Source organism: Bos javanicus, chromosome 4 (genome assembly GCF_032452875.1).
Source record: "Bos javanicus breed banteng chromosome 4, ARS-OSU_banteng_1.0, whole genome shotgun sequence".
NCBI lineage: Eukaryota > Metazoa > Chordata > Mammalia > Artiodactyla > Bovidae > Bos > Bos javanicus.
This window is the reverse complement of record NC_083871.1, coordinates 10,450,330-10,462,333: the sequence shown is the minus strand read 5'-3', so window position 1 is coordinate 10,462,333 and position 12,004 is coordinate 10,450,330. Positions and strand designations below refer to the sequence as shown.

Here is a 12,004-nt window from a genome sequence, read left to right as displayed (position 1 = left end):
ACTGAGTGCAACCAAATGAACGTAAATAGCCCTCCAAAAATAACCAGGTACAGTTTTGCATTTCCTTTGTGTTAGCCAGAGATGAGCCAGGCCTGGGACCTGGCTGAACTAAGGCATTGCAGCCTGTGGTTTTACCCAGCAGTTCCCTTCAAGTGATACTGATACCATGGGTTTGGGCAAAACTAGATGGTCAGTCCAGAGAAGGCGATGGCACTCCATTCCAATACTCTTGCTTGGAAAATCCCAGGGACGGAGGAGCCTGGTAGGCTGCAGTCCATGGGGTCGCTAAGTCGGACACGACTGAGCGACTTCATTTTCACTTTTCACTTTCATGCATTGGAGAAGGAAATGGCAACTCACTCCAGTATTCTTGCCTGGAGAATCCCAGGGACAGGGGAGCCTGGTGGGCTGCTGTCTTTGGGGTCGCACAGAGTCGGACACGACTGAAGCGACTTAGTGGCAGGAACAGCGGATGGTCGGTCATTTGTTAATTTGATTGAACTCTTGGAAAAGGGGCTCCTTTCTCTACAGTGTGTCCTTTTCTTCTCTCTTCCTGAGTGCCCAGGGGCTCTGTGGTCCAAGTGAAAGATTTTTGACATAAAAATGGACTCAGAACATTAGTCTGCAAAGTTTACTAAATGCAGCTGAACATATGGGTCTGCTTACCACTTTAAAAAATATATATATATGTATTGATTTGGCGGCATCGGATCTCAGTGGTGGCACGGGGGTCTTGCTTGGGTCACGCAGGATCTTCACGGTGGTGCACTGACTCTCTAGTTGTGATGTGTCGGCTCAGAGCACAAGGGCTCAGTAGTTGGGGCTGCGGGCTTAGTTGGCGTCTTGGTTCCCTAACCAGGGATCAAACCCATGTCCCCTGCATTGCAAGGTAGATTCTTAACCACTGGACTACCAGGTAAGTCCCTGGTGACTACCTTTTGACTAAAGGAATAAGTGAAGTATTTTTCATATTTCACAAAGTTGATTTTTCCCTTTTCCAGGGAGTTGGTGAGTTGTTGTTGTTGTTGTTGTTGTTGTTTCAGTATTGCAGGGCATGTTTCCTTATTTAACATCTGTGATTTTAAAAGTTTCTTCATATGAAGTAGGAGAATTGATCTGGATTAAAAGTCACTGACTCTGATATCCCAGACTCTCATCCTCTCAGCTCATGTAGTAACAGCTGACTCAGTAACTGAAGACTTGACTCCAGATCTGGGGCTCTTTCTGCCATATCACACTGTTCTCAGTGGAAAGATTTTGTCAGCCAGACAGGTTGGACTCTCCTGTGGAGAATTGCGAGAAAAATTACACAACTAAGTGATAAACGATGATTTCTTATAAACAAAGTTTTAATAAATTTAAAGTACCTTATATTGTCTTGGAAGTGGCCCCAACATTCTTTGAAATTTCTCCTACTAAAAGACATACAATAAGCAGTCCATAGCTAGTTTTGAGATAGTAAAATTTGATGTAAATAAATGAATTTAATAATTTAAACTTAATAAATTTATTTTGATTTAAGTGAATTTAATAGGTGGCAGTAGTGGTAAAGAACCCACCTGCCAATGTAGGAGATGTAAGAGACAAAGGTTTGATCCCTGGGTCGGGAAGATACCCTGGAGGAAGGTATGGCCACTCCAGTATTCTTGCCTGGAAAATTCCATGGACAGAAGAGCCTGGCAGGCTACAGTCTGTGGGGTTGCGAAGATTTGGACACGACTGAAGCGACTTAGCACAGCACAACAGTACTAAAACTTCCTGAGATGTTGAGTGTTAATGGCTGTTAGTGAAGCCCTTACTTTTTATTAAAAATGATCTGTATGTGAAAATACTTAGAATAACAAGTATAAGTGGGGGAAAAGGAGACTAAATCATAACTGTAATACAACAGTTAACTTGTGCGTAGAGAAAAGGGTTAGCCAGGAAAGACCAAATTATATCACATGGTTGATAATTCACATGGGAAGATCAGTAATTCCTTTTATATATTTTCCAAGGTTTATGTACTTTCTAATATTTCTGTAATAAGTTTGTAATTTTTTTAATCATAGAAAATGGCTTTTAATCCTTAGACATACACTTACATATTTTATATAATTGCTATTAATGACTTATATAATTGCTATTAATGAGAATAAATTTTATACTTTGCTTTTTTGACTTATAAATATGTTTCCATAGTTCAAGGCTTAAAATTACTTAAGCTGAATAATATAAAATTTCTACAATGCATAAAAGAAGCTATTAACAGTAATCTCAGGAACAGGAACCAGCCCTCACATTTTATGTCTTTATACTTTCTGTGCTTTTACCATGTGCTTTTATTACTCATCTAATAAATAAATGCTAACGCTTTTTATTGATTACGTGTTTCTACTTATTTACCTATTCTTTACTAAAGTAGTAAATTTATAGCTTATTTCCATATTTCTAGACATATAAAGATAGCCCTGAGTTTTCATAATTATAGAAAATACTGCAGGGATATGTTCTGGTGTGGTTTTTTCTTTGACTCATTAATCCTAAATAAGTCAAAGGCTATCTCAGTTTACTGGCTCCCTGCTGCTGTTGCCGCTGTGAACTCTGGAGTGGCTGAATCAGTTTATCCTGCCATTAAGGATATACAGGTATTGGTTTCACCCATAGTGTCGTCACGTTAGGAACTGGAAATGATTACAGCTTTAAATGCTGTGATGAAGGTGGTCACAGAGAGCTATCAACTATGTATAGAACTCTTTTTGTACATGTGCATTGCAGTTGTAGTTTATCTTTTCTGTGAATCCAGAGAAGCGTATAAAAACTTTCAAAACCTTTCTCCCCCATTTCTTATTTCTTGAATAAATAGAATCAAGCTATAGAAGTAGCCTGGGGTCACCAGCCTGCATTCTTGAGCTGGGTGGAAGGCAGACATTTTAGTGATGAAGGTGAAAATGTGGCTGAAATTAACAGACAAGTTGGTCAGAAACTTGGACTCTCAAATGGGGCACAGGTAAGCACAAACTGATGACAGTGACTGTTTAAAATGTTATATAGCAAAAGAAGTAAAAGTTCAGATGTATGTCTTAGGGAGATAAGATGACACCTAACTTGTGAGCTACTGCAACCAGCATAAGATATCCAAGTTATGCATACTACCTGTCACGTGCTCTGTTAAGTCAGCATCTAATAGTCTCCCATGCTCACTAGCTGATTTTCTAGTCTACCTTTTATTGTACTCAGTTTCCAGGTTCCTGAATTTGTTCAGTTATTCTTTATGAATTATTCAGTTTTACTTACTATGCTTAAATTGTAAACTCCAAAGCTTAAGAACTCATGTCTGTCTCTACTTTATCATATTCACCAGTTTATGTTTTTAAATATTTTAAACTGCAGAAGTAACACATATTCAGTACAAATATTTTACAATCGAAAGTAAAAAATGTTTTTCCCTTTCTCTAACCCCAGCCTCGGAATGAGTGTGTACTGTGGGGTCTCACTAGACCGTTAGGAGTTAAAGAAGGAGATCATACATATTTTCTGCAATTTTCCCCCCACAAACTGTATCAGAGATCCTTTCCATATGTTAAGATAATATGCATTGAGCATCTCTGTATATGTATGAAATGAAAAACTTTTTTTCTGGTGGGGGGGCCACAGTGGAGCACGTGGGACCTTAGTTTCTCTACCAGGGGTCAGATGTGTGGCACCTGCAGTGCAAGCATGGAGCCCTAACCACTGGACTGCCAGGGAATTCCCAGAAATGAAATAGATGTTCAAAACTGAATCGCCAAGTCTAGGGTGCCACACATATACAAATTTGATAGATGGGGCTAAATTGCTTTCTATTACCAGTTTCTCATGAGGCTTCCCAGGTGGCGCTAGTGGTAAAGAACCCACCTGCCAATGCAGGAGACTCCGGTTCAGTCCGTGGGCCCAGAAGATCCCCTAGAGGAGGGCATGGCACCCCACTCCAGTATTCTTGACTGGAAAATCCCGTGGACAGAGGAGCCTAGCGGCTATACTGTCCATAGGGTCGCACGGAGTCGGACATGACTGAAGCGACTTAGCATGCACACACCAGTTTCTCAAAATAAGTTTTAACTTATTTTGAACACAGGTTAGTTTTGTTCACGTGCATTTCTGATAATGAGAATAAGCCACTGATGAGAAATCCATTGGCCTAGCAGTAGTCTCTTGCTTACCTTAAATTTTTGCTGGAATCTTAAAACTTTAGCACCAGAGTAGCCTTACAAATCACTGACTTTGCTGCCTTGTTCTACAAACCTAGGGAAATGGACTGTTTTGCCCAGGTTTCCATAGCAAGTTATGGAAATAACTAACATAATTCTGCTCTCTGTGTACATGGCACTTCTCTTTGGGAAATATCCGAACCCTGAACAGGCCTGCTTGTTTTTAATTCCCATCTGCTCTAAAGTGAATTTGCTGTCTAATTTGCTGCACGTTCTCTGTATGGACTGCAGCGGCTCCACTAAGGCGCTGTGCCCCCGTCATTGATGGGGGCAGGAAGTGGACTGGCTTGACCGGACACCAGCTTCTCGCTTTATGCCTCCTCAGAGTCCCGCCTTTCGAGTAGTGTTTGTGGGAGGCGCCGAGGGGAACAACTGGGGAGCGGGCAAGATGCTCGGGGAAATTCTGCTCCAACCCACAAAAGCGAGAGGGAGCATTTACTCCTCGGGGGCTCTTACTCCTCTAATCCCCAGAAATGCCCATAGAAGTGGAAAGAAAGTGAGTGGATTCCAGATTCCTGAGAGACACTAACCTTCCTGTGTCTCTGTAGACTGGAGTGACAGAGTATTTATTTCACTATATTTTAGCTGTGAATGATTATACTTCTGAATAATTCTAAATGATTGGTTCTGATCTCTATTTCAGTGTGTGACTAACTTTTCCAGAAGCACCATAGCTTGAAGTTTGTTGCGGAACATCTAGAAACAATAGTATTTATATACTAGATCAAGCCTTGACTTGATGACATCATTGTTTTTCTTCTATTTTTTAACTTACATTTTTTTCTTTAAATGGTTATGTTTATATTATTTTTTAAAACGTGTATTGTGCTAGGATGTATTTCCCTTTATTTTATAGTTGTGAAATTTTTTTTCTAAAATGCTGAGTATATCAGCACCTACCTAAGAAGAGCTTGATAAATATTTGTCAAATAAAGGACTACACACACACGTGACTACAGAGCTAAAAGAGAGAAGTTCCTATTTTCCAGGGATATTAAAAAGTCTTTTAATGGTAGTTTTATCCTTTAATTTTTTTCCAGGTGTTTCTTAAGCCTTGTTCCCATGTGGTGTCTTGTCAGCAAGTTGAGGTGGAACCCCTGTCAGCAGATGATTGGGAGATACTGGTAAAGAAAACAAAATGAGCACTATCCAAGTTTAAGGTCAAACTGCTTCAAAATATCAGTGTCTTGTATGTTTTTTTGGAGTATAGTTATTTACAGTGCTGTGCTAATTTCTGCTGTGCAGCAAAGTAACTCAGTGATGCACATGTATACATTTCTTTTTGTTCCCGTCCCTTATGATTTACCCCTAGGAGATTGGATACAGTCCCCCGTGCCGAACAGTAGGGCCTTGCTGTTTATCCATTCTGTACGTAATTTGCATCTGTTAGTCCCAGATCCCCAGTCCTTCCCTTGCCCTCCGCTGCCCCTTGAGCAACCACAGGTCTTTTCTGTCTGTGAGTCTGTTTTTGTTTAGTACATATGTTCATTTTGTGCCATATTTTAGATTCCACGTGTAAATGATATCGTATGGTGTTTGTCTTTCTCTTCCCGATTTACTTCACTTCGTATCCCATAGCTAGTTGCATCCATGTTGCTGCACATGGCATTGTTTTGTTCTTTTTTACAAAAGAATGAAAGTATCTTGCTGTATATGCACACCGCATCTTTATCCGTCCATCAGTTGATGGGTGTTCAGCTTGTCTCCATGTCTTGGCCGTTGTGAACGGTGCTGCTCTGAACATAGGGGTGCGTGTATCTTTTTGGATTATAGTTTTGTCTGGATATATACCCAGGAGTGGGATTGCTAGATCATATAGTAGTTCTATTTCTAGATTTCTGGGGAAACTCCATACTGTCTTGTTGGCTGCACCAACTTAGGTTCCTCCCAACAGTGTAGGGCGGTTTCCTTTTCTCCACACCCTCTCCAGTGCTTGTTACTTGTAGACTTTTTAATGATGGCCATTCTGACTGGGGTGAAGTGATACCTCATTGTAGTTTTGGTTTTGGTTTCTCTAATAATTAGTAATGTTGAACATCTTTTCGTGTACCTACTGGCCATCTGTATGTCTTTTTTGGAGAAATGTCTACTTAGGTCTTCTGCTTTTTTTTTTTTTTTTGATTGGCTGTTTTCTTGAATTATATGAGCAGTTTATATATTTTTGAGATTAAGCCCTTGTCAGTTATATCATTTTGCAAATATTTTCTCCCATTCCTTAGGTTGTCTTTTTATCCTTTTTTTTTTTTTTCCCTGTGCAAAAGTTTGTAAGTTTGATTAGGTCCCATTTGTTTATTTTGTTTTTATTTCTATTGCCTTGGGAGACTGATCTAATAAAACATTGGTACAGTTTATGTTAGAGAATGCTTTGCTTGTATTCTCTTCTAGGAGTTGCATGATGTCGTATTTTGTGTTTAGGTCTTTAAGCCATTTTGAGTTTATCTCTGTGCATGGTGTGAGGGTGTGTTCTAACTTCACTGATTCACATGCAGCTGTCTAACTGTCCTAGCACCACTTGCTGAAGAGACTTTCTCCCATTTGATTTTCCTATATTCTTGTTGAAGATGAATGGATTAATGGACCATAGGTGTGTGGGTTTATATCTTGGCTGTCCATTCTGTTCCACTGATCCACATGTCAGGTTTTGTACAACACGCATTGTTTCGTTTATGGTAGTATTGTCTGAAATCTGGGAGACTTACGCCTTCTGCTTTGTTTTTTTCCTCAGGATTGCTGTGGCACTTCTGGGTCTTTATGGTTCCATATAAATTTTTGGATTATTTGTTCCAGTTCTGTGAAAAATGTCATGGGTAATTTGGTACGGATTCCGTGAAGTTTGTAGATTGTTTTGGGTGGTATTGCCATTTAACAATATTAATTCTTCCAGTCCAAGAGCATGGGATGTCTTTCCATATCTTTGAATTCTCTTTAATTTCCTATATTAATACTTCATAGTTCTCCGCGTCTAAGTCTTTCACCTCCTTGGTCAGGTTTATTCCTAGGTATTTTATTTTGGTCCAAGTTTAAAAGTATTGTTTTCTTACATTTCCTTTCTGATACTTCACTGTTAATATAAAACAAATGCAACTGATTTTTTTTTTTATCTTTAATTTATTTATTTCTTGACCACAACTATAACAATGCTGAGTTTTTCATATTTCCAAAGTAATGCTTCATCCATTGCCATGTTATCGTATTCCAAATTACTAAATAAGGTAGAACTTGATTTTTGAGTGTTAATCCTGTATGCTGCTACTTTGCTGAGTTCATTCATTAGATCTAGTAGTTTTTGTATGGAGACCTTAGGGTGTTCTGTATATAGTATCATGTCATCCGCACATGGGCTTCCCTGGTGATAAAGCATCCGCATGCAGTGCAGGAGACACAGGAGACTAGGGTTCGATCCCTGGGTCAGGAAGATCCCCTGGAGGAGGACATGGCAACCCACTCCTGTATTCTTGCCTGGAGAATCCCATGACCAGAGGAGCCTGGAGGGCTACAGTCCCTGGGGTCACAAAGAGCTGGACACAACTGAGTGACTGAGTAGGGATGCATTTGCATATAATGACAATTCAACCTCTTCCCTTCCAATCTGAATACCTTTTATTTCTTTTTCTGTCTGAGTGCTGTGGCTAGGACTTCCAATATTACGGTGAAGAAAAGCAGTGAGTGGGCATCCTTGTTTTGTTCTGGATTTTAGCAGGAATGCTTTTGGCTTTTTACCGTTCAGGGTTACATTGGCTGTGGGTTTGTTGTAAAAGGCTTTTATTATATTGAGATATGTTCTCTCAGTACCCTCTTTTGAAAGAGTTTTTATCACGTTGTTGCTGTTCAGTCGTGAAGTTGGGTCTGACTCTTTGCAACCCCGTGGACTGTAGCACACCAGACTTCCCTGTCCTTCACTATCTCCTGGAGTTTGCTCAAATTCTTGTCCAAGTCAGTGATGCTGTCTAACCATCTCATTCTCTGCTGCCTGCTTCTCCTTTTGGCTTTAATCTTTCCTATCAGGGTCTTTTCCAGTGAGTCAGCTCTTCGCATCAGGTGGCCAAAGTATTGGAGGTTCAGCATTGGTCTTTCCAATGAATATTCAGGATTAATTTCTTTTAGGATTGACTGGTTTGATCTCTGGTAGTCTTAAGGGTAGTCTTAAGAGTCTTCTCCAGCACCACAATTCAAAAGCATAAATTCTTTCGTGCCCAGCCTTCTTTATGGTCCAACTCTCACATCCATACATGACTACTGGAAAAACCATAGTTTTGCCTATACTGACCTTTGCAGCAAAGTGATGTCACTGCTTTTTACTCTGCTGTCTAGTTTTGTCACAGCTTTCCTTCCCAAGAACAAGCATCTTTTAATTTCATGGCTGCACTCACCATCTGCAGTGATTTTGGAGCCCAAGAAAATAAAATCTGTCACTGCTTCTGCTTTTTCCCCTTCTGCTTGCCGTGAACTGATGGGACTGGATGTCACGACCTTAAGTTTTTGTAATGTTGAGTTTTAAGCCAGCTTTTTCACCCTAACTTTCTGCAATTAAAGGAATATCATCTACATACTCTGAGGTTGTTGATATTTCTTCCAGCAATCTTGATTCCAGCTTGTGATTCATCCAGTCCAACATTTAGCACGATGTACTCTGCATATAGGGCTTCCCTCGTAGTTGAGCTTGTAGCTCAGCTGCAATGTAGGAAACCCTGGTTTGATTCCTGGGTTGGGAAGATCCCCTGGAAAAGAGAGAGGCTACCTACTTCAGTATTCTTGGGCTGGTGACTCAGTCAGTAAAGAATCTGCTTGCAATGTGAGAGACCTGGGTTCAATTCCTGGGTTGGGAAGATCACCTGAAGAGGGCATGGCAACCCACACCAGTATTCTTGCCTGGAGAATCCCCAAGACAGAGGAGCCTGGTGGGCTGCAGTCCGTGGGGTCACTAAGAGTTGGAAACAACTGAGTGACTAAGCACAGCCAGCAGCACTCTGCATATAAGTTAAATAGGCAGAGTGACAATATACATCCTTGTCATACTCCTTTCCAAATTTTTAACCACTCTGTTGTTCCACATCCAATTCTAACTGTTGCTTCTTGACCTACATTAAAGGTTTCTCAGGAGGCAGGTGAGGTGGTCTGGTATTCCCATCTCTAAGAATTTTCCAGTTTGTTGTGATCTACACAGTCAAAGGCTTTAACATAGTTAATGAAAGTGAAAAAAACTGAAAGTTGCTCAGCTGTGTGTCTGACTTTTTGCAAATCCAAGGAATTCTCCAGACCAAAATACTGGAGTGGGTAGCCGTTCTCCTCTCTAGGGGATCTTCCCAACCCAGGGATTGAACCCAGGTCTCCTGCATTGCAGGTGGATTCTTTACCAGCTGAGTCACCAGGGAAGCCCTAGTTAATAAAGCAGAAGTAGATGTTTTTCTGGAATTCCCTTGCTTTCTCTATGATTCAACAAATGTTGGCAATTTGATCTCTGGTCCCTCTGCCTTTTCTAAACCCATCTTATACACCTGGAAGTTCTCAGTTCACGTACTGTTGAAGCCTAAGCTTGAAGTATTGTGACCATAACCTTACTAGCATGTGAGATGAGTGCAATTGTACAATGATTTGAACGTTCTTCAGCATTGTCTTTCTTTGGGATTGGAATGAAAACTGACCTTTTCCAGTCCTATGGGCGCTGCTGAGTTTTCCAAATTTGCTGGCATACTGAGTGCAGCACTTTCACAGCATCACCTTTCAGGATTTGAAATAGCTCAGCTGGAATTCCATCACCTCCCCTAGCTTTGTTGTTAGTAAAGCTTCCTAAGGCCCACTTGACATCACACTCCAGGATATCAGACTCTAGGTGAGTGATCACACCATCGTGGTTGTCTGGGTCATTAAAAACTCTTTTGTATTGTTGTTCTGTGTATTCTTGCCACCTTGTCTTAATCTCTTAATCTCTTCTGCTTCTGTTAGGTCCTTACCCGTTCTGTCCTTTATTGTGCCCATCCTTGCAGGAAATGTTCCCTTGATATCTCCAGTTTTCTTGAAGAGATCTCTAGTCTTTTCCATTCTATTGTTTTCCTCTATTTCTTTGCACTGTTGGTTTAAGAAGGCCTTCTTATCTCCCTTGGCTATTTTCTGGAACTCTGCATTCAGTTGGGGCTCTTTCCCTTTCTCCTTTACTTTTTGCTTCTCTTCTTTCCTCAACTCTTATAAAGCCTCCTCAGACAACATCCTTGCCTTCTCGCATTTCTTTTTCTTTGGGATGATTTTGGTCATGCGTCGTGTACAGTGTCACAGACCTCCATCCATAGTTCTTCAGGCACTCTGTCTACCAGATCTAATTACTTGAATCTATTCAAGACCTCCACTGTATAACCATAAGGGATTTGACTTAGGTCATAGCTGAATGGCCTAGTCATTTTCCCTACTTTATTCAATTTAAGTCTGAACTTTTATGCAATGAGAAGTTGATGATCCGAGCCACAGTCAGCTCCAGGTCTTGTTTTTGCCGACTGTATAGAGCTTCCCCATTTTTAGTTGAAAAGAATGTAATCAATCTGATTTCGGTATTGACTGTCTGGTGACGTCCATGTGTAGAGCTGTCTTTCTGTGTTGTTGAAAGAGGGGCTTTGCTATGACCAGTGTGTTCTCTGGATGAAATTCTGTTAGCATATGCCCTGTTTCATTTTGTACTCCAAGGCCAAACTTGCCTGCTATTCCAGGTATCTCTTGGCTTTCTACTTTTGCATTCCAATCCCCTATGATGAAAAGAACATTTGTGTGTGTGTGTGGTGTTAATTCTAGAAGATGTTGTAGGTCTTCACAGAACTGGTCAACTTCAACCTCTTTAGTATCAGTGGTTGGGGCATAGACTTGGATTACTGTAATGTTGAATGGTTTGCCTTGAAATGAACTGAGATCATTCTGTCATTTTTAAGAGTACACCCAAGTACTGTGTTTCAGACTCTTGTTGACTGTGACAGCTCCTTCATTTCTTCTAAGGGATTCTTGCCCACAGTAGTAGATGTAGTGGTCATCTGAATTAAATTCTCCCATTCCCATCCATTTTAATTCACTGATTCCTAAAATGTTGATGTTCACTCTTACAATCTCCTGCTTGACCATATGCAATTAACCTTGTTTCATGGACCTAACACTCCAGATCCTATGCAGTATCGCTCCTTAAGCATTGGACTTTACTTTCACCACGAGACACATCTACAACTGGAGTGTTGTTTCCACTTTGGTCCAGCTGCTTCATTCTTTCTGGAGCTATTAATAATTGCCCTCTGCTCTTTGCCTAGTAGCATACTGGACACCTTCCAGACTGTGTCACGTCTTTTTGCCTATTCATACTGTTCATGGGGTTCTCACAGCAAGAATACTCCAGTGGTTTGCCATTCGCTTCTTCATTGGACCACTTTTTGTCAGAACTCTCCACTGTGACCCATCTGTCTTGGGTGGCCCTGCATGGTAGGACTCTTAACTTCATTGAGTTATTCAAGTCCCTTCACTATGACAAGGCTGTGATCTGTGAAGGAGTGTTAAACTTTGTCAGATTCTTTTTCTGGGTCTGTTGAGATGACCATGTGTTCTTTTGACTTTTCTTTTGTTTCTGTGGTGTGTTACATTGACTGATTTCCATGTGTTAAACCATCCTTGTGAATTTGGGATGCATCTCAGTTAGTAGTGGTGTATGATCTCTTATGTGTTGTTGGATTCAGTTTGCTAATATTCTGTTGAGAATTTTTGCATCTGTAGTCAGCAGAGATACTGGCCTGTGCCTTTCTTTTCTGATGTAT

General features: G+C 40.6%; 1 protein-coding gene across 1 annotated transcript in view; it reads left to right on the top strand.

The window, feature by feature from the left end:
- PEX1 (peroxisomal biogenesis factor 1) overlaps positions 1-12,004 on the top strand; it is an 81,737-nt gene that overhangs the window by 4,380 nt on the left and 65,353 nt on the right. The window contains exons 2-3 of the mRNA XM_061413425.1: positions 2,846-2,989; positions 5,270-5,353. Of these exons, the coding sequence (XP_061269409.1) occupies positions 2,846-2,989; positions 5,270-5,353 (228 nt within the window). The remainder of the gene's footprint in view (positions 1-2,845; positions 2,990-5,269; positions 5,354-12,004) is intronic.